Source organism: Rattus norvegicus, chromosome 5 (assembly GCF_036323735.1).
Source record: "Rattus norvegicus strain BN/NHsdMcwi chromosome 5, GRCr8, whole genome shotgun sequence".
NCBI classification, from domain to species: Eukaryota; Metazoa; Chordata; class Mammalia; order Rodentia; family Muridae; genus Rattus; species Rattus norvegicus.
This window is the reverse complement of record NC_086023.1, coordinates 61106168-61127033: the sequence shown is the minus strand read 5'-3', so window position 1 is coordinate 61127033 and position 20866 is coordinate 61106168. Positions and strand designations below refer to the sequence as shown.

The 20866-nt window shown below is 43.6% G+C and overlaps 1 protein-coding gene across 1 annotated transcript in view; it reads right to left on the bottom strand.

Annotated features, from left to right (window-relative positions):
* The window catches only part of Ube2r2 (ubiquitin-conjugating enzyme E2R 2), a 58548-nt gene that overhangs the window by 14066 nt on the left and 23616 nt on the right, over positions 1-20866 (bottom strand). Inside the window, exon 2 of the mRNA NM_001127573.2 lies at positions 10416-10502. Coding sequence (NP_001121045.1) covers positions 10416-10502 — 87 coding nt within the window. The remainder of the gene's footprint in view (positions 1-10415; positions 10503-20866) is intronic.

Genomic DNA, 20866 nt, shown 5'->3' with positions numbered 1-20866 from the left:
CCCACGCACACACACACAGGTATACACACGTACACACACACAGTTGTACACAGGTACACACACAGGTGTACACACACACAGATGTACACACGCACACACACACAAGTATACACACATACACACACACCGGTGTACACACGCACACACACACAGATGTACACACGTACACACACACCGGTGTACACACGCACTCACACAGGTGTACACACACAGGTGTACACACGCACACACACAGATGTACACACGCACACACACAGGTGTACACACACGCACATGCACACACAGGTGTACACACACACCAGTGTACACACACATACACACAGACACACACACGGTGTACACACACACACACACACACACAGTAAAATTTTTTTTAAATTTCATTTTATTTTTATGTGTTCTGCCTTCATGAACATCTGTTTACCACATGTGTATAATGCCCATAGAAGCTATAAAAGGGTGTAGAAGTCACATACAGCTGGCTGTGAGCTAGTGTGTGGGTGCTGGGAACTGAATTCAGGTCATCCAGAAGAGCAGTACATGCTCTTAACTGCTGAATGTCTTCCCAGCTCCAGAAATTACAAACAAGCAAAAAACCAGACCACCTGCTGTACCTGGTCGAAAGCCTGGGGCTGAGGCAGTTCTAAGCTCTCCTAAGGAAGCTACTCTGCTGCTTTGTTAAGAGGACATACTGCCTGTGAGGCTGCCTCCCAGGTAATGCCTCAGACTGATGTTGCTGTCAGCTTTGGTCAGAAAAGCTCCCTTCTGCAGTAGGCTAACTTGTCGCCTCAGTTACAAACAGGGCATCTACATCCCCCTCCTCAAATGCTCAGCAACCACAGGTCAGCAAGTCTGTAAGCAGTCTTGGGAGCCTGGAGCTGACTGCTGCACATGACGCTCAGGTGTTCTCGTGCACTCACAGCAGCTGTGATTACTTTCATGCGCCCTACAGGAAAACACCTGCCAACATCCTGTCACTCAAAGGGTGGAAACTCAACAAGCCCCACCCTTCCTTGAGCTTATAGTTAATGGCTGTTAGGGAGGAAGAGTTTCTTCAATGCTAAAATCCTGGTGTCACTAGTAAGGTGCCCAGGCACTGTCAGCAACCATATGCAACCCATTTACCAAAACAAAAACAAGGCAGCGACAATAGCAAGAAAAAGTGAACAGGGTAGAAAGAGGAGCAGCTGGAAAGAGGAAAAGAATGAGAGAACCAAAGTGGGACAAGAGGGAGTAATGGAAGGAATATGATAAAAAATTATATCTGTGTATGAAATGTATGAAACCCATTATGTATAGTTAATATTTTTTTGGTTTTTCATTTTGTTTTGTATTGTTTTTTGAGACAGGGTCTCTCTCTGTCCTCAAACTCACAAATCTACTCTTCGGTTGGTTGGTTCGTTTTTTTGAGACAGGATTTCTATCCTGGATTCACTTTGTAGACCAGGCTGGCCTAAAACTCACAGAGATCCACCTGCCTCTGCCTCCCTAGTGGGTGCTAGGATTAAAAGTGTGCATCATTACCCCCAGCCACAAAGCTACTTTTGTAGAAGCAAGAACGTATCCCTTTAAAAAATTTTAAAAACCCAGGGCCCTGCGCTTCCTAGGTAAGCGCTCTACCACTGAGCTAAATCCCCAGCCCCTAAAAAAATCTTTAGATGAATTTTACTTACTAAACTTTGGTCTCATCTTCTAGCCTTGGCTAGCTTGGAGCTCTATGTACACTAGACTGGACCTGAACTCCTTGAGATCCATTCATCTCTGCCTACTGAGTGCTGGGATTAAAATTCTATGTTACAAAGGCTGGCTAGAGTGACTGGGTTGGACATGGAGGCACACATTTGCAATCCCAACACTTGAAAAGCAGAAGCAGGTGAATGGCTCTAAATTCATGCTAGCCTAATTTACACAGTGAGATACAGAGCTGTCTGCTATCACTACAGTAAACTGTTTCAAGTAAACTCAAAAAAGCAAACAGAAAGTCAGAAAAGGGTGGGAGATGCTGGGCTGGAAGTAGAACTCAGTATTAAGATGCCCCAGCACCACAAAAACCACACTCCAGTGGTGTTTGTACATTCACAGGACTATGAATTAACATTTCTAGAAGCTTTAAGTTCTATCACACCAGTTTAAAATACTCTGCTTGGTGTTTTCCCCACTCCTTACCTCCCCAGGCTTCTCACTACCATCTTGCTTTTCTGTTGAATACCTGGACCTTAAATACAAATGTAACCATACAATATGCAAGCCTTTCTCTGACTTCTTTCACTTTCCTGCATGTTTCAGTTGCCTCTCCTTTGTGACCCCCTGCGTGGATGTGGTGAGCTGGTGCTGTGGGGACACTGGTGTGCGCAGTGCTGAGCTCTACACTTGTGTGCTCGCCTACAGAGTGCGCTTCTTCTCCCTTACAGCAGAACTGTGGGCTTAGATGTGAGACCCGTGTTTACCTTTTCTAAGAGCACGTCCACTGTTCTGTGTGTTACCGGCAGTGTGTGGCATCTGCAGTCCTTGTTCCTCAGATGCAGCTAGCCTAGGCTGGTGTGATGTGTCCTTCAGTTCATTAATTAATTGTCAGGTTCTCCTTGTATTTTCCTACAGGTTGTTGTCCAGTCGGGCCTAATCCTCTTACCTCAGCCTGAGTATACATTTGTGGCTAACTTTGGCTACTTTTCAACTAGGTTAATCCTCTTACTACTGAGTTTTTTGAAATTCCTTAAAGAACTTTACAGACTGAGCTGGCCTCAACTGCAGGAGCCCTCTTGCCTCTGCCTCTAGAGTTTATTTCTGAGCAGCTTTTGAACACTGTTATCATCTGCTGTTGTTGTTCATGGAAATGCAACTATTAATAAGTGTGTTACTTCCCACCTGTGCTAATCTTAACAGGGAGGAGGTCAACTGCTCTGTGGACAAGGATTGACTAATGTGGATGTTGGAGGGGAAGGGGAATCATCACCCCTGGGCAGGTTGTCCTTGGTTGTTAAGAAGGCTGGCTGAGGGGCTGGGGATTTAGCTCAGTGGTAGAGCGCTTACCTAGGAAGCGCAAGGCCCTGGGTTCGGTCCCCAGCTCCGGAAAAAAAAAGAAAAAAGAAAAAAGAAAAAAAAAAAAAAAAAAAAAAGAAGGCTGGCTGAGCAGGCCCTGATATATAAGCCAGAAAGACTTTCCCCATGGCCTCTGCATCGATTGGTTCCTGCCTTGGCTTCTCTCTCTGCACAGTGACCCAGAAGATTCCAGCCAAATAAACCTTTTCATACGTATCTGTGGCGGTTTATCACAAAAGAAGCCATAGCAAGTATACCACTCAACGAGCGTGGTGTCATGACCGGGCATCACAGTTCCTGCCTACAATGTCAACCCTTGGGAAACTGAGGAAGGAAGAGTGTGAGTTAGAGGCCAGTGTGGGTTCCAGGCCAAAAACTCCAGTAATTACACACGTTCTCAATTCTTCATTGTGGTGGTACCAAACTCCCTTGGTAACAAGTTTCACACTTTACTTCTCCCTCGATGTTGATTTGGCCCTACTCTAGATCTCATTTCTCTATAAATTTTATGGCATCTTGCTGAGAAAGAGAGACACTGACTTACTTTGATTGGAGATTCATGGATCATTTATGCCATATACTCTCTGCCCTCTTACAGTTGTCTTTTATTAGGAGCTCAGCTGGTGAAGCACTAGCTGCGACATCATGAAAACCTAAATTCAGTCCCCAGCGTGCACACGAAACGCTGACTGTTCTGGGTGTGGTGAGGTGGTGGTGATGCACAACTTTAATCCCAGCACTCAGAAGGCAAAAGCAGATGACCTCTGTGAGTTCAAGGCCAGCCTGGTCTCCAGGATAGTCAGGGCTACACAGAGAAATCTTCTTTTGAACAAAGAAAAGAAATATCTAAGTGTCATTATTAGATAAAATAAAAAATAAATACATGGACAGAGTTGAGTGTCATGGCTCCCCTGCAATCCCAGGGCTGGATACAGAGAAAGGTGTATCCCTGGGGCTAGCTGATCAGCCACCCTTAAGCAGTTGGCAGTACTCAGGTCCCACAGAGAGACCCTAATTCTAGGATCACATTCACCCCGGACACCCTTTCTTCTTTTCCCTAATGCTGGTGCCCTTCCTATTTCCAGCAGTCCCCATTCTAATTTTATGTCTGTCTGTCTCTTGCTTGTTTACTGTTTCTATTTTTAAGATTTGGATATGTAAGAGAAAATTTTTGTTTTGTTTTTTGTTTTCAAGACAAGGTTTCTTTGTATAGCCCTGGCTGTCTTGGACTCACTTTGTAGACCAGGCTGCCTGCCTCTGCCTCGAGTGCTGGGAATTAAAGGTATGCAGGACGACAAGTGGCTCAAGAAAACAAAGTGTCTGTCTTTCTGAATTGGGCCTATTTTGTTTACTCATTTCTGCTCATTTTTCTACAAATGACAGGACTTTACTTTTTTTTTTTTTTGGCTAGATAATATTCTGTTGTGAGTCTATAGTACATCTTCTTTTCCCCATGTATATTTCTGCTGTCTGTCTGTCTTGGAATAGGATCTCACTACATAGTCCTGGCTGGCCTAGACCTCTACAAGTAGATCAGGTGGCCTCTATTCAGAGCTATCCCACCTCTGCCTCTGCCTCTGCCTCCGCCTTCAGAGGTGCAGTGAGATTAAATGTGTGCACCACCACGCCTGGAGCTGGCACTGACCTGCTGCCTCTGCTTCTCAGTGCTAGGGCTTACACCTTGCTGTGTGCTTGAGACAGAAAGCCCTATGTGACCTGGGTACTTGGTAAGCCCAGGATAGAATCCTCCTGATTCCATCGAAGTGCTGTGACAACAGAAATGTCCTACTGGGTCCAGTTTACGTGGCGTTGGCAACTAATGGGCATCTAACCTGGTTATGTACCTTGACTGTTGAGAACAGGGTTAAGGGAAGTGTAGGCAGGCAGGAATCCCAACTATATTTAACCCCGAGTTTCCTGGATACATAGCAAGCAACTAACTCATATCACAGTTCCAATTTTTTGAGGAACGTCCATGTTAATTTTTACACCAATGCACATGCCCAACCAACAACCATACGAGTTGCTTTTTCTCCACAACTCTGTAGCCGTGTCCTTTTCCCCTTCCTGTCTCTTTAAAAGTTTATGTGTATGGGAGTCTTGTTATATTATGTCTGGGCAGGACATGGTGGTATACACCTTTAATCCCAGTACTTGGGAGGCAGAGACAGGTGGGTCTCTATGAGTTCAAGGCCAGCCTGCTCTCTATATAGAATCCCAGGCTAGCCAAGGTGAATACTACAACCCTATCTCAAAAAATAAAAAGTTCTGATTATGTGATAAAAATGTACATGTATGGGGCCACAGACATCTCTTGGTAGTTTAGAATATTTGATGTGGAGCTGGAGAGATGGCGCCACAGTTAAAAGAGCACTGACTGCTCTTCCATAAATCCTGAGTTTAATCCCCAGCCACCACAAGGTGGCTCACAAGCAACTACAATGTGAGCTGATGCCCTCTTCTGGCACACAGGGGTACATGCAGATAGAACACTTATGTAAAATGAATAAATAAATCTTTACCAAAATAAGGGGAAAAAAGAATACTTAATGCTGGTTATTGTAGAAGACCTGAGTTCCTCTCACGACACACACAGAGCCTCACACCTCTCTGGTTTTAGGGGATCTGATGCCCTAACATGTCTGCACGAACACGGTCTATAAGCATATATGCAGGCAAAACACTCACATACATAAAATAAAAATGACCCAAGGCAGGGTCTCTGTTTGGTCCTGGACATCCTGGTACTCTCTTGGTAGAGTAGACTGATCTCAAACTCAGATCCACCTGACTCCTGAGTGCTGGAAACTAAAGAGATAAGAGATGCACTATCGCTCTCCAGCTAAAATAAATAGAATTTAAAAATGTGTATTTGAAGGATGCCTTTTTGTCCCTTTGAAGAAAGAAAAAAGCTTTTCTGAGCCATGAATCCCAGCCCTCAGAAGTCAGAGCCAGGCAGATCTCTGAGATTGAAGCCAACCTGGTCTACAAAACGAGTTCCAGGACAGCCAGGGCTACACAGAGAAACAAGGACAACAACAGTGCACATTTCTCCGTCCATGGCGGTACTCATGTGTATGAGTGTTTCATGTCTGTGTGCTGGGTGTGCAGCCGGTGCTTGCAGAAGACGTAAGTGTATTGTATCTCCTGAAGCTTGAGTTACAGATGGATGCTGGGAATCAGACCAGAGGCCTCTGCAAGAGCAGTCTGTGCTCTTAGCTGCTGAGCCAGCTCTCCAGCCTTTTATGGCCCTCCTTAAAGGCCAGAGAGTAAAATGAACACAAGATAAATGTCAGCCTCCTTGGAGAGCAGAGTGAGCTACAGACCTGCAGCCCCACAGCTCAGAGTTCTCCCACCACAGGGAGCTGCACCCTCAAACTGTGACTCATCTGTGGAGTGTTCTGTGAAGTGTTTTGTTCTCAACAATAAAGAAAGCAACTAGCTTGGGCAGTGATGACAATCGGGGGGGAATAAAACAATAAATAGGGCGAGGAATGTGGTACACAGTGTAAGCCAATCACTCGGGAGCTGAAGCAGGACTGCCCTGAATGGAAGCTGCCTAAGCCACAGTGTGCATGTGTGTATGAGTGTGTGTGTGCGTGTGTGTGATGAGTGTGTGTGTGCGTGTGTGTGTGTGATGAGAGTGTGTGTGTGATGAGTGAGATGAGTGTGTGTGTGATGAGTGTGTGTGTGTGTGAGTGTATGTGTGCATGCGCGTGCACAGGGTGACACAGGATAATGAAAACAGCATTAAGGGTCTACAGTGAGCTCTTTCAACAGCCATTCTCAAAACAAGGCCGAGAAGCCTCAGCCCTTAAGCACTGGCTGCTCTTCAGAAAACCCTGGTTCATTACCAGTACCGCACGGCAGCTCAAGGGACCTCACACCTTTCTTCTGGCTCCACAGGCATTGCACATATGTGGTACACAGTCATTCACACAGGCAGACATCCATAAACATAAAAAGATAAAAGACCAAGATCTACAGCCGAGTACAGTGCTCTTACCTACCAATTCTCAGGATCTGGAAGGCAGAAAGAACAGGCAGAGGCAGGACCTCAGTGACTTCACACCAACCTGGGCTACTGTGACCCTGTCTCAGTCTTACTCTCCCCAAACCCGGAGCACCAAACAAAAGGATATGTGAGGATACAGCGTTGGGGCACATACTTTAACTCCCACCACTGGGAAAGACTAAGCCAGGATATGCACTACCCAGGGCGATGCAGTGAGACACTGCCTCAAAATATCCAAAGTCAACTGTTTCTGAAACCTCTTTATCCTTTAAACTTTGTCTATGAGTGACTTCCTGTGTATCTGTGGTGCACATGTGTGCTCCGTGTCCATAATGTCAGAAGAGGGCACTGGATCCCTGGGAACTGGAGTTACAGACAGATGGCTGTGAGACACTGTGTTGGTGCTGGAAACTAAACCTGGATCTTCTGCAAGAGCAACAAATGCTCCTAACCACTGAGCTATCTCTCTAGCCCCATGTAACCTTTTTAAAATCTAAAGTTGCTGCAAAAATCATTTTTAAAAGTTTATGTCAATGGCTTTTAATGTGGCTAAAACATTTGGACAATGAAAACAAAACATACAAATATTGCACTAATCTTAATTTTTTAAAGAATTTTGTATTTAAAGTGTCCATGAGTTTAACATCAATGAGATAGTTAATAATGTCTCTGGTTTAAAAGGTCATAAAACTGCAACAGTATAACGTGTGTATGAAATCCTAGTGCATTATCTTTAGTCTTGTCAGTTGATTCCTAGTTAGGATAAATCATTAAAGCTAGTATTACAGAAATTACAAGTTCTACAAGATAGTGGATAATTCTATCTACCACACAGAGAATAACTCGATTTAGTAAAACCAACACAGTGAATAAGAACAATCAAGAAGTGAAGCAGAAATGTGCTTCTGTCTGTCTCATGCTCGAAGCTTTGCTGCCCCGATAACACCGAGCGAAGACTGGGCCAGGGATGTGCCCACTGTTGCAGGGAGAGGATGTTCAAGTCCAGCACTGGCAATGTAACAGCAGAGAGAAAGGGAGAGGGAACGGAAAAGTCAACACAAATGACTTGCCAGTTCCAGGATTCAAATATATGTCCTTTCCAATTATATTTCACCACTATCAGACAGCAAATGCCTGGCTTGTTTTGTCCAAGCTAGCCTTTAGGTCCTGGGCTCAGGCTCTCATGATACCAGGCTTTCCCCGCACTGTAAGTTGAGGTTGTAGGGTTGGGTAGGGTGGGGGTGGTAATGAATATTTTATTTAAGTCATCCTATCTGTAAGGTTTGTAGTCATTTGTATAAACATAACAGTGTTTATCAGTCCAAGAAGATTCCAGTTGAATGCTTTTGAGCACAGTAAAACATATAACCAGAAAGAAAGAAAGAAAAAAAAAAAAAAAAGACAGGGTCTCACTATCTAGCCCTATCTGGCCTGGAACTCTCTAAGCAAACCAGGCTAAGTTCAAATTCACAGAGATTCACCTGTCCTCCAAGTGCTAGGATTATAGTGTACAGCAGCATATCCTGCAACCAATACACTTAACTGTAAATAACAGTACAAAATGGAAAGGAATCTTTTTTTTTTCTCCAGAAGAGGGCATCGGGTCCCATTACAGATGGTTGTGAGCCACCATGTGGTTGCTGGGAATTGAACTCAGGACCTCTGGAGAGCAGACAGTGCTCTTAACCTCTGAGTCTTCTCTGCAGCCCTATGCAGAAAGGAATCATACTGGGTAGTATAATCACTGATGGCAAACCCACATTGAATTTATTTTGTATTTAAAGATCCATCTTTAACCCTGCAGCTAGAGGAATTGGTTCTAAGCATGAGATTGCCGGTGTTGTAGACACTGCAGTACCCACCCCTGGAGAGTCGAACACCGAACGAGAACAGGAACTCCACCTGGATCCTCTGCAAAAGCTGGGTGCACTCTTAACCGCTGACTCATCTCTAGGGCTCCAACTAAATTTCTTTTTGTTCTGTGTTTCTCCTTCATTTTTATAACTTTCACAAACATAGTATTTTTAAAAGAATTAAATTCACAAATATTACAGTAAAGTTTACAGCCTTTTGGGCCATAACAGTACTTAATAAACTATAATCAAAGTTCAATCCCCACACACCCCCATACAGGGTTTCTCTGTGTATCCCTGACTATCCCAAAGCTCTCTCTGTAGACAAGACTGGTCTCCAATTGAGATCCACCTGCCTCTTCTGGGATTAAGTGTGTGTGTGGGAGGGGGGGGTACCACAATTTGAACTCCATTTTTGTTGTTTGACACATCTGTATTTATTGGGGGAGAGGTGCCATGGTGTGTGTAGACCAGAGGACAACTCTGAAGAGTCAGTTCTCTCCCTCCACCATGCAGCTTCTGGACACTAAACTCATGGTTTCTTGTTGAGCCTTCATGCAGTGCCTTAGTGTTATGATTATGTTAAATACTAAGAGAATATCACAGGAGCGGTTTCTGGAGAGGTAACCACACATCACCGTTGTCATGTTTATTCTAGCTAGAAAAACAAAAACAAAACTGTGCGTGCCCAGAACCCCACTTGGGAGGCCCCGAGGACAATGAAAGACAGCCTGAAATCCATCAGGAAAGTTGTGTCAAACACAAATTAACCAGGAAGTGCAATGAAGACAAAACACAGGAGAGGCTAGTGCACTGATTTCTCCAGTGCTGTCAGGATGCAGCCCGAAGCTAAGTACGTTTCATGTTTCAACCACCAGTTCTCCTAGAAATGCTGTCTTCAGGACATTAGCTTGTCCACAGAAGAACCTCACCTTGGACTTATTCCAGGAGGCTCGAATGCTCAGCTGTAACCCCTGGCAGGAAGCCAGTCCAAATCAAGTGGATAAGTTTCCTGCCCCTAAAGCCCAGTCTGCGCACAGCAACAGGTAACCCTCGCTATGAAGGCTGGGGACAGGCACACAAATACATTTATATGACTTTATTAAACTTTTCAAATGCAAATATTAACGCACGAGTATTATAATCTTAGCAGTGAGCTGCTAAGGCTCCATGTTTAACTGGATTATAATTACTACATATCATAATTAAGCCAGACACTACAAAGTAGAAGTGCAAAAATCATGAATATTTCCCTGTGGTTAGAGCAAAACACACTTTACTGAGATATCCAATCTACTTTAGAGGTAGGCGGGGGCTGTGGTGTTCTGACTGGGCCCAGATCCTTGTGCATAAGATGCTCTACCACTAAGCCCCGCCCTCTAGTCCAAACCACTTCTTTTCTGTGTGCTGATGGTCAGACTCAGGGCCCTGACTGGTAAAGCCCTAGCCTCTTGTTAAAGAACTAATCTGAAAATACAGAACCAGAAAGTTATGACAATGTCTCTTACCTCATAGATGTTGGGGTGCCACATTTTGGTCAAGAATCTGAAGGTAGGTGGTGAATATGGGTAGTCAATAGGAAATTTAATATGTGCCTGAAAGAGAAAGAAGATATGGTAATAAACAAGGCGTTATTCGTTTGCCTAATAATTCATTCTTTTATATCCCAAATAAACAAACTTCCTTTCTAGTAAGAATAAAGTATGTCATAGTTATTAGCATGTTCTTTTAGCATCTCATCAAATATTGATATTAAATTCCCCAACCCAGAAGAATGAAAGGTAGGCTGTCCCCAGTGCTGAGGCTGCTGCTGCCAGGCAAGGAGGGACCCAGACCACGGCACACCAACGTGCACTCTGCAGCGACGCCCGTCCTCATCCTCCAGCTACTGTTCTTATGCCAGACAAAACAACTGATAGTAAAGAATACAGAATCAATACGTTTTCTTTTTATTGCCATCATGCAAGCATTATCCCCCAATCAGAAACAATGCTGCTGCCCCCTTCGGATAGTCTCCTTCCAGGGGTTTTCATTACACACTTCCCCTCCCACACTGAGCCTCGAGACTCCAGTTTACCTTCCAAAGCTCAAAGTTCCAGCTCATACGCATCTCCCAGCACTAAATAAAGGTTTTAAAACTTACATGTAAATGTGTTATCTATGTACTGGATGTTTGTGTGTACGAGTACCATGTGAGCCTGGTAGCTGCGGAGGTCAGAGAGGGAGAATAGGCCCTGGAACTGGAGTTATGAATGGCTGTGAGCCACCTCATGGGAACTGGGAACCAAGCCTAGGTCTTCTGCAGGAGCACCGAGTGCTTTTATCCATGAGCCGGCTGAGTAGCTGGCTACTCTGAACACTTTCTTTAAAGCAGGCTCGGAATGCAGCGTAGTAACGAACACTTCCCTAGCGTTCACTCCCTAGCCCTGAGTTTAGTTCCAAGAACTGACAAAAAGAAAATTTTGACATGGGGGTAATAGAGAGGCAAAAACCAACAAGGTATAACAATGTATGTACCACAATGTGTGCATTTGTTAACAAAAGATGACTCAGAAGGAAATTTTAGCATGTAGACATTGAACTCAATGTTGTTTTTGCCTGTATCACATCATAAACATTTTTAAATTATAAAATATTCTTATGCTGGGCCAGCTTGGGCTACTTAAGATTGTCTCAAAACCACAAAAAGCTAGCCCAGGTGGGACACATCTGTAACTCCAGCATTTGGCACATGAGTTGAAGCCAGCCTGGTGCTGCTTTAGACACTACAGAAAAGTAAGCACTTGTTTGGGCAGTGCTTACTTAATAAAACTGGAATTGTGCATAGATAAATGTGGCCCCTTCCCAAAAAGATACCCAGCTTATGAAGTAGTCCATATCTTATAACAAATAGAGCAATGTTCTGAGTGTGGTTATCAATGTTAACATAACCTGATTATACACACACAGATGAAAACTTTTTGGAACCAGGCTATAGCTATCTATGTAGCCCAGGCTAGCCTCCAGTGTGCAGTCCTCCTGCCCGTCGTGTACTAACTAGGATTATGGGTATGCACCCACACACAGGAATTCTTTCTTTGAAAAAGTGGCTTTCTTGCCTTGGGATGATTAGGTTATTCCTTGCTCTTTTGATATGATAAATATCCTACAATATATGTTCTTGGCCAGAATTCATATTTAAAATATTATGAAATATAAAATAAGGGCCTGGAGAGACGGCTGAGTGGTTAGAGCGCTGACGGCTTCTGCAGAGGACCAGGGTTCAGTACCCAGCACTCAGGAGGTGGCTCACACTGTCTATAACTTCAGTTCCAGGGCATCTCACATCCTCTCCAGACTTCCTCACTGCATTTATGTTGCACTCAGACATACGTGCAGGTAAAACACTCATATACATAAAATAAAATAAACTGGGCTAGTGAGATGGCTCAGTGGTTAAGAGCATTAGCCGTTCTTCCAGAGGTCCTGAGTTCAGTTCCCAGAAAGCACATGGTGGCTCCCAACCCTCTGTAAGGTTGCCCTCTTCTGCCATGCAGGTGTACGTGCAGCAGAGCAAACAAACAAAGAAGAAGCACATTTTTAAAAAATTTTTTTAAAAAAATCTTTTTTAAAAACCCAAAGCAAGGACCCTTAGGAGTTCCAGCATAAAAGCAATGAAGACGTTGAATAAAGATCAGCTACTTCACAGGGCTAGAAAATAACCAACGGTAGGCCTGGCAGCACACATGTGTGACACACACACTCAGGAGGTCAAGACAGAAGGGCTGGCCTTCTTTCCAGAGGCTAGTCACAAGAGGGCAGGCCTTTGCAAAGAGCAACTCAGTCTAGTCCAATCTGCTATTGCAAAAGCTTTAAAACAAACATTTTATAAATTCAATATAAAAAAACAAGGTGGGGTGGGATGTGGGTGAGCAGGCAGGCACTGGAGAGAACCTGCTCAAGCCACATGACACCCACACCCCACCCTTGAGAACTGCCATTTATCTGCCCCTTCTACAAGTTTTCTAAAAACCTCTACTTGCAGAGAGATGTCTATTTATCTAATTTGAAGCAGGGCCATCATGTAAACAGTTCTCCTAAAATTATGTTCAAAGGTACCCTAGTCAGAGCATGCGTGCACACGCGCGCGCACATACACACACACACACACACACACACACACACACACAAATCCCCAGTAAATCTGTATCACATTAGCATATGGTAAACTGAAATGAATGGTTTTATAAAAACCATGATAAAGAAACAGGCTTTAGAAAATTAGGTTAAAGTCACTAGGCAAGCTAACAATTACAATAAGCATATTGAATGTTGACTATAAACTCTACTAGTCAGAAGGTTTGATGGGTAAGGCAACTGCTACCAAACCTGACGACCTAAGTCTTCTCCAACCCATCTGAGTGCACAAGGTAGGAAGAGAGAACCAACGCTAACCTTCATTCATGCACTGTAACATGCATGTACATAAACACATATATGAACAATGCCCTCTTCTGGTATGTCTGTAGACAGCTAGTGTACTCATATGCATAAAATACACAAGTAAAAAAACGATGCCATAATGGATCAGAGGTTCTATGTTTGGTCCCTGACACAATTTCTTAGTTCCATTATTTAAATCTCTAGTCTTCTTTTCTTTTTCCTTTTTAGGAAAAGGCCTCACTACAGTAACCCTGGCTAGCCTGGAACTTACAGAGAACTACCAGTCTCTGTCTGGTCCATGTCTGTGACTAGAGCAAGAGGGCACCAGATAGTCTCAAGCTACTTAATGATGTTGTAAGCCACCATGTGGATGGATGCTGGGAATTAAACCTGAGTTCTCCAGATGACAGACACTCTTAACCACTGTGCCAGTTCTCCAGTCCCTCAATCCCCAAGCCCATCAGTGGATTGTTTGGTAGATAAAGGTCCCAGCCACCAAGGCTGATGACTCTGTGAGATTGAATCACACTCCCATAACTTTTCTGACCTACACTTGTATACCATGGCCCATGCATACGAACACATGTATACACATACAAAATAATATAAAAAACAGTAATTTTTCAAAATGCTTTATTTCTTTGTTTATTGGTTTGTTTTTTGTTTGTCTTGTTTTTGGATTTTTGAAACAGAGTCTCTCTATATAGCCCAGGCTGGCCTGAACTACCTTTCCAGTGCCAGTTAAATAATTTTATTCACTGACTGTCTTAGTCTCTATTCTCTAATTTGCCATGGCTGGCCTTGAACTCTTGATCTCTCACTCCCACACCAAAATTCTCAAGCTACAGACAGAATACCAGTGTGCACCACTACAGCCAACTTGGCACGTGTCTTCAGGCTTAGCTAAAAATTTAAGTGTTTAAAATGCTATTTCCAAGTTGGTGGTAGTTGCACACACCTGTAATCTGTCCAAAATTTGAACATTTGGTACATGTGAAACCGTGGGATAGAGTCCTAATATGTGTCTGTCTGTCTGTGTGTCTACCCCTCCCCTTCTCTTGCCCTCCCCTCCTTCATTTGTTAATTTGAAGAAAGATAGGAAATACTTTGGACATGATTTTAGAGACTGACCCTAAGGCCACACACATGTCAGGCAAGTGGCCTACACTAAGCTATGTTCTCAGACCCCACTTAAAATTTTTTCTTGGGGTTGGGGATTTAGCTCAGTGGTAGAGCACTTGCCTAGCAAGCGCAAGGCCCTGGGTTCGGTCCCCAGCTCCGAAAAAAAAAATTTTTTTTCTTTAACTATTCATCTTAATGTGTATAAACATTTTTTCATGAATGGGTATGGATGTGTACCAAATGCAAGCCTGATGCCAGTGTGAGGCCAAAAGGGGACATCAGATCACCTGTAATTAGAGTTACACATGGTTGGGAGTTTCTACAACGTACTGAGGAATTGAACCCAGGCCTTCTCAAACAGCCAAGGGCTCTTAACCACTAAGCCATCTCTCCAGGGCCCCAGCCTCCCAATCTTTAAATCCAAAGTAAAACTCCTACCCACCTTCACTCCAGTCCTCACAGAGTCAAGGACTGGAAACAAAACCTGTCTTCGAAAGCAAGAGACAGAGAAAGTCCTCAGTACTCTCCTGGACCAATCCTCCAGGATTGTGACAAAGAACCTGGCATCAACAAACCTCACATAAAAATTCTGCCAAGGCCCAGAAGCCCTAGCCAGCTAGATTTGTTCCCATTAACATCTTTATAACGAGGTAGACCACTGCCACCAGGTGGCGGCAAACTACCTCCAAGATCAGATCAGATTTAGATCACAAGGATTTCTGAAGTTCCAAGACAAAAATATCTCACATTTTGTGTACATTGTAGAACTCCACTTATCCCGGTGAGGTGGAACACACATGCCAACAACCATTCTACCATTCCAGAATATGATGTTCTGGACTTCATACTTTTATACTCTGACATATAAAACAAAAATGTAGGGCGTGGTTCTGTTGCTAAGGTCCTGTTCCCCAATTGGTTCTTGATCAATCAATAAAGATGCCGAGGGCCAATTGCTGGGTAGAAGGAAAGAGGCGGGACTTCTGGGTCCCCACCGGCAGGCTAAGAGACGAGGAAGATATTTTGCCTGTGAGATCTGGGGTGGAATGAAAGCTGAGGGCAGACTTAGGTGCTGAGCTAAGAAAACCGGAAAGGGCACGCTGGCGGTGGAGATCAGAAGCTCCCAGCAACTGAGCCAATAATGCAGGTTGAAAATGAATGTGTGTTTTACCCACAGATCCGAGGAACCTAGGCAAGGGTGGTAGAGCAGTCCACCAGGAGCTTAAAGCTGGGTAGCAAAACTACATGCAACACATGGTGCACAACATGGAAGGCGAGAATCCGATATTAATTTAGGGATTCTATATACACATGCAAATGATAGAGGTCTAGGAAGGGGGAGAACTGGTTTCTCAGCAGAGGAGAGCCTAGTAACCTGGGTCTAGAGCTCAAAAACTAGAACAAAGGAATACAGCCACAGCCAGAGAGAGCTCAAGCGGAGAGGCTGGGCACTTCTGCTGTGTAGTCAGGCAGCTACGCTGAGAACGGCAGAGAGGGCAATAAAACAATAAAAGCTGCCTGCTTCCTGCAAGCAGGTAATCAAAGGACAGACTTTAGATTGGATTTATTGTTTTTAAGGACAGAAGGGGATTCCTTCCTACAGTTCAGAACTATACAGAGCTTGAGATGAGAGGCAGGCAGTCAGATGGGAGATGCAGCAGATATTTAAGCTCCACAGAGGAGAGAAGTTAGGGACAATGAACAAATGCTTTAAAGGTATGCAAAAGACATGCCAGGACAACTTCTCGGGATCTTTGAGTGTGGCAGACACAAGGTTTCTGGGATTGCTTTTGCCTGGTATGACATAAATAGAGCCTGGAAATAGGTGTATACAGTTAGCAGAAGGAAATTTAAAGTCAATTACAGAAAAAATACTGATGCATTCAATATTAAAAAATTAGATTGTGAGAGCTAGAGAGATGTCTCAGCGGTTAAGAGCACTGACTGCTCTTCCAGAGGTCCTGAGTTCAATTCCTAGCAACCACATGGTGGCTCACAACCATCTGTAGTGAGATCTGATGCCCTCTTCTGGTGTGTCTGAAGACAGCTGCAGTGTACTCATGTACATAAAATAGATAAATAATTTTTAAAATTTCTATGACTGGGGGCTGGAGAGATGGCTCAGTGGTTGAGAGCACTGACTGCTCTTCCAAAGGTCCTGAGTTCAAATCCCAGCAACCACATGGTGGCTCACAACCATCTGTAATGAGATCTGATGCCCTCTTCTGGTGTGTCTGAAGACAGTTATAGTGTACTTACACATAAAATAAATAAATATTTTTTAAAAAAAATTTCTATGACTTTGCCTCTACTCCCTCAACTCCCCTTCCCATGCCCTAAATAAACTCAATTCCATACCAAAAAGAAAAAAAAAAATTAGATCGAAGACAGGGGGTAGGTGGCCTAGCCTATCTCAGTAGAAATTTAGGCCTTGAGAATTATATAAAGAGAGCCTGACAATAGATTCATGCAATAAGTAAACAGAACTATTAAATTAATAATTTAGGCCTTGATCTCATGAAGGTCAGGGCAGGAGGCAGCAAAAATGCTGTCTCATTGGCTAATATTTGTTTAGAGTGCTTTATGTGCTTTGACTTGTTTTATTTATCAAAATGAGTATGGTTTTGAGTTCGGCAGTGATATTAAAATTCCTCTGAGAGGTCAAGCTAAACATTTAATGATTTCCAGTTACTGGACCAAGGACTTGTTATTTTGGAAGAGAGGCTCTGTATTTGTGTTGACAGGAAAGGAGAAAAGGCTCTGGACCTCTTCCAGAGTGATAATGGGTTAGATATGACAGAGGGAGACCCCCTGAAGAACTACTAAAATTCAAGAGAATCTGTTATCCTTCATGGTATGACTGAAGACGTTATTACAAATGGTTATTGATAAAAATTAACTCATGGGCTGGAGAGATGGCTCAGCGGTTAAGAGCACTGACTGCTCTTCCAGAGGTCCTGAGTTCAAATCCCAGCAACCACATGGTGGCTCACAACCATCTATGATGGGATCTGATGCCCTCTTCTGGTGTGTCTGAAGACATTGACAGTGTTACCTAAAACAAATAAATAAATCTTTAAAAAAAAGAATCATGGGGGTTGGGGATTTAGCTCAGTGGTAGAGTGCTTGCCTAGCAAGCGCAAGGCCCTGAGTTCGATCCCCAGCTCCGAAAAAAAAAAAAAAGAAAAGAAAAAAGAAAAAAAGAAAAAAAAAAAAGAAGAATCATTTGACAATGAGACATGTCTGCTCCAGACAGTTTGCCCATTCTGCTTCAAAGAAAAACTGAACACCTTTACCTCCAGGCAAGGCTGCTTATTGTGGCAAGGCAGCCACTACAGAGAAATTGCTTCTATCATATGCAAATAATATACTGTCCAAAAAGGACAAACAGAGGTGGGATAGTCAACTACTAATGTCTGCCAAGACAGGGTAAGCTGATCCTTTATATTTCCTGCTTCACAAAAGATCTGCCAGCCAGTTCTGGGCTGGAAGGCTGAAGATAGACACTCTGACATGATAAACTAGGGGCTGTCCAGGTAGTCTCTATAATTATTTAAGTTTGAGAAGCTGTGTTTGTTGTTTCCTATATTCCCAGGAAAAAGGCGGGACTTCCATGTTCCAACAGGCAGGCTAGAGATGCAAGAGAAGGTAGAGAGATTTTTGCGAAGCTTCAGAGGGAGAAAGGGCACCAGCCATGTGAGATCTAGGGTGGAGGGGTCATTGGCTACTTCCTTGACTGGGCCTGGGGTAGCAACTAAAGCTGAGGGCAGATTTAGGGTGTTGTTGAGCCAAGAGTATTGGGAAGAGCATACTAGCTCTGGGAGATCAGAAGTGCCCAGCAATTGAGCCAACAAGGAAGGTTGAAAATAAGAGTGTGTGTGTGTGTGTGTGTGTGTGTGTGTGTGTGTGTGTGTGTGTGTGTTTCATCTGCGGATCTGAGGGAACTTGGACGGGGCTGGTGGCGCAGTCTGCCCTGAGCTTAAAGTGGGTTAGCAAAAACTACACACAACACAAAAATATAATACTATTCATTTGATATTTACTAAACACCAGTATTATTCATTTAATAAAATAATAAATATATAATCCAGCTAAAGCAGAGAGGCTGAGGCAGGACAGTAAGTGAGTTACGGACTAGTCTGGACAGCACTGTTCTGAAATAATTGCTTACCTGTTTGAAAAACAGGCAATGGAGCTAGAGAGATGGCTCACTGGTTGACAATGCCTACTGTTCTTCCAAAGGATCCAGGTTTGGTTCCTGGCACCTACACGTAGTAGCTTACGACTGCCTTTAATTCCAATTCCAAGCATACATCGCCTTTTACTGACCTCTGCACACACCAGTCACACATGTGTTACATACATGCAGCAAATGCTCAAACATAAAATAGATCTTTTTTACAAACAGGAAGTTAAATTCTAGAGAAATTAGTAAGTAAAAATGAAAGCTAAGTGCTATAGCCTCAGCACTTAGAAGGCTGAGGGAGCAGTGTGCATGTTCAAGCCAGACTGGGCAACAGAGCGATTTCCAAGGCAAGAAGTGAGACCCCGCCTCAAAAATTACCAACTAAAAAACAGGAAGTTAAATAAGAAACATGTGGTAGTTCGCATTTAGAATTCTAGCATTGGTTAGATCGAGGCAGATAGATTAAGAGTTTGAAGTTAACCTGGGCTACACGAAGCCCAGTCTCAAGAGAGCAAGATAGGAGTGGAAGAGGAGATGGGGGAGTAAAGAGGACGAGGGCTGGAGCGATGGCTCAGCGGTTAAGAGCACCAGCTGCTCTTCCAGAGGTCCTGAGTTCAAATCCCAGCAACCACATGGTGGCTCACAACCATCTGTAAAGAGATCCGATGCCCTCTTCTGAAGACAGCTACAGTGTACTCACATATAATAAATAAATCTAAAAAAAAAAAAAAAGGAGAAGACAAGCAGGAACAGAATTTTATACATTATGAATTACACAGGATAACCACAGTGAAGAAACCGGAGTAGGTGCGCTGCCTCACAGGGTACAGTGAAAGTGAGGGAACTCCACACACGGTCTGGCACACAGTGCACACAGACAGGCTAGCAGCGAATCCTAAGGGCCACACACCAAGGTTGTGAACATCTAGGACGAAACTAGGAATGCTAACACCTTCACAGGGTCTACGGACAGGACAGCTACAGGCAGAAAAAGGCCCACGTGGAGCCTTTTGCTACAACACTTTAAGTAACTGGGCAAGTTTAGTGGGGTCTGGGGACTACACAGTACCTGTCTCACCTTAAGTCTCTTTTGGGAAGAAGATAGGACCAAAGGTCTTGCTCTCTATCCCACACCATCCCCAGACTCACAGCAACCCACCTGCCTCAGCGTCCTCAGTGGGAGAATACAAATGTGCGAGTCACCAGGCAGCTTCCATTTGGTTTCTTTATTGAGAATTCTGAATGTGTAGGTACCCTTGCTTGTAGGGTATATACTAAATTATTCAGAGGAATAGTGAATCATCAGATACCTTCAAATGGTTCCCCCAAAATAAATTCTTGAACTTGTCTCTTAAGTATTTACTTCTTTGTTGTTGTTGGTTTTTTTTTTGTTTTTGTTTTTCCGTTTTGGGGGTTTTTTGTTGGTGGTGGTGGGTTTTTTTGTTTGTTTGTTTGTTTTTTGGTTTCTTTGAGACAGGGTTTTTCTGTGTAGCCCTGGTCTCAAACTCACAGAGATCCAGCCTGCCTCTGCCTCCCAAGTGCTGAGATTAAAGGCATGTACTACCATAGTCCTGCTTAAGTGTTTAGTTCTTTAACAATTAAAGTGCCTAATAAAGAATATAATATATTAGAATTGTTGCCCGAATTAGCAGAAGAAAAAGAAATGAATAAATGGGGACCAGCAAAGAGAAGCCTAAAATAGCCAAGGTCATAATGAACCATAACATGGGGCCTGAGATACAGTTCAAGAGATCTCTGGCTTCAGACCCTTGGTTCCTTCTCTCGTATCTCAGAAATGGAGTGAGGGAACTATGAACTGAAAAGTAAGATCAGGATCTCAATGCTAGAAACAACAATTTTTTTTTTTTCGGAGCTGAGGATCGAACCCAGGGCCTTGAGCTTGCTAGGGAAGTGCTCTACCACTGAGCTAAATCCCCAATCCCGAAACAACAATTTTTAAAAAAAGATTTTAAATACTGAACCATGACTGAAGCCAGGGCCAGTGTCCCCTTGAGATGTGACTTTATGAGGAGGTCAAAGACTCTGCATTCTGAAGGAACTGGAAGATGTTGCTCCTGGTCAGCTGGTGTGCTTATGGGAAGGCAATGAGCAATCTGGACTGACAGGGTTTAAGAGGTTAAAATAAAACCAGAATTAAGGAATCCAGACAAGCAGGTCAGTTAAGCCATCAGCTACCAGTCACCAGGACATAGTGACACTTAGTATTGC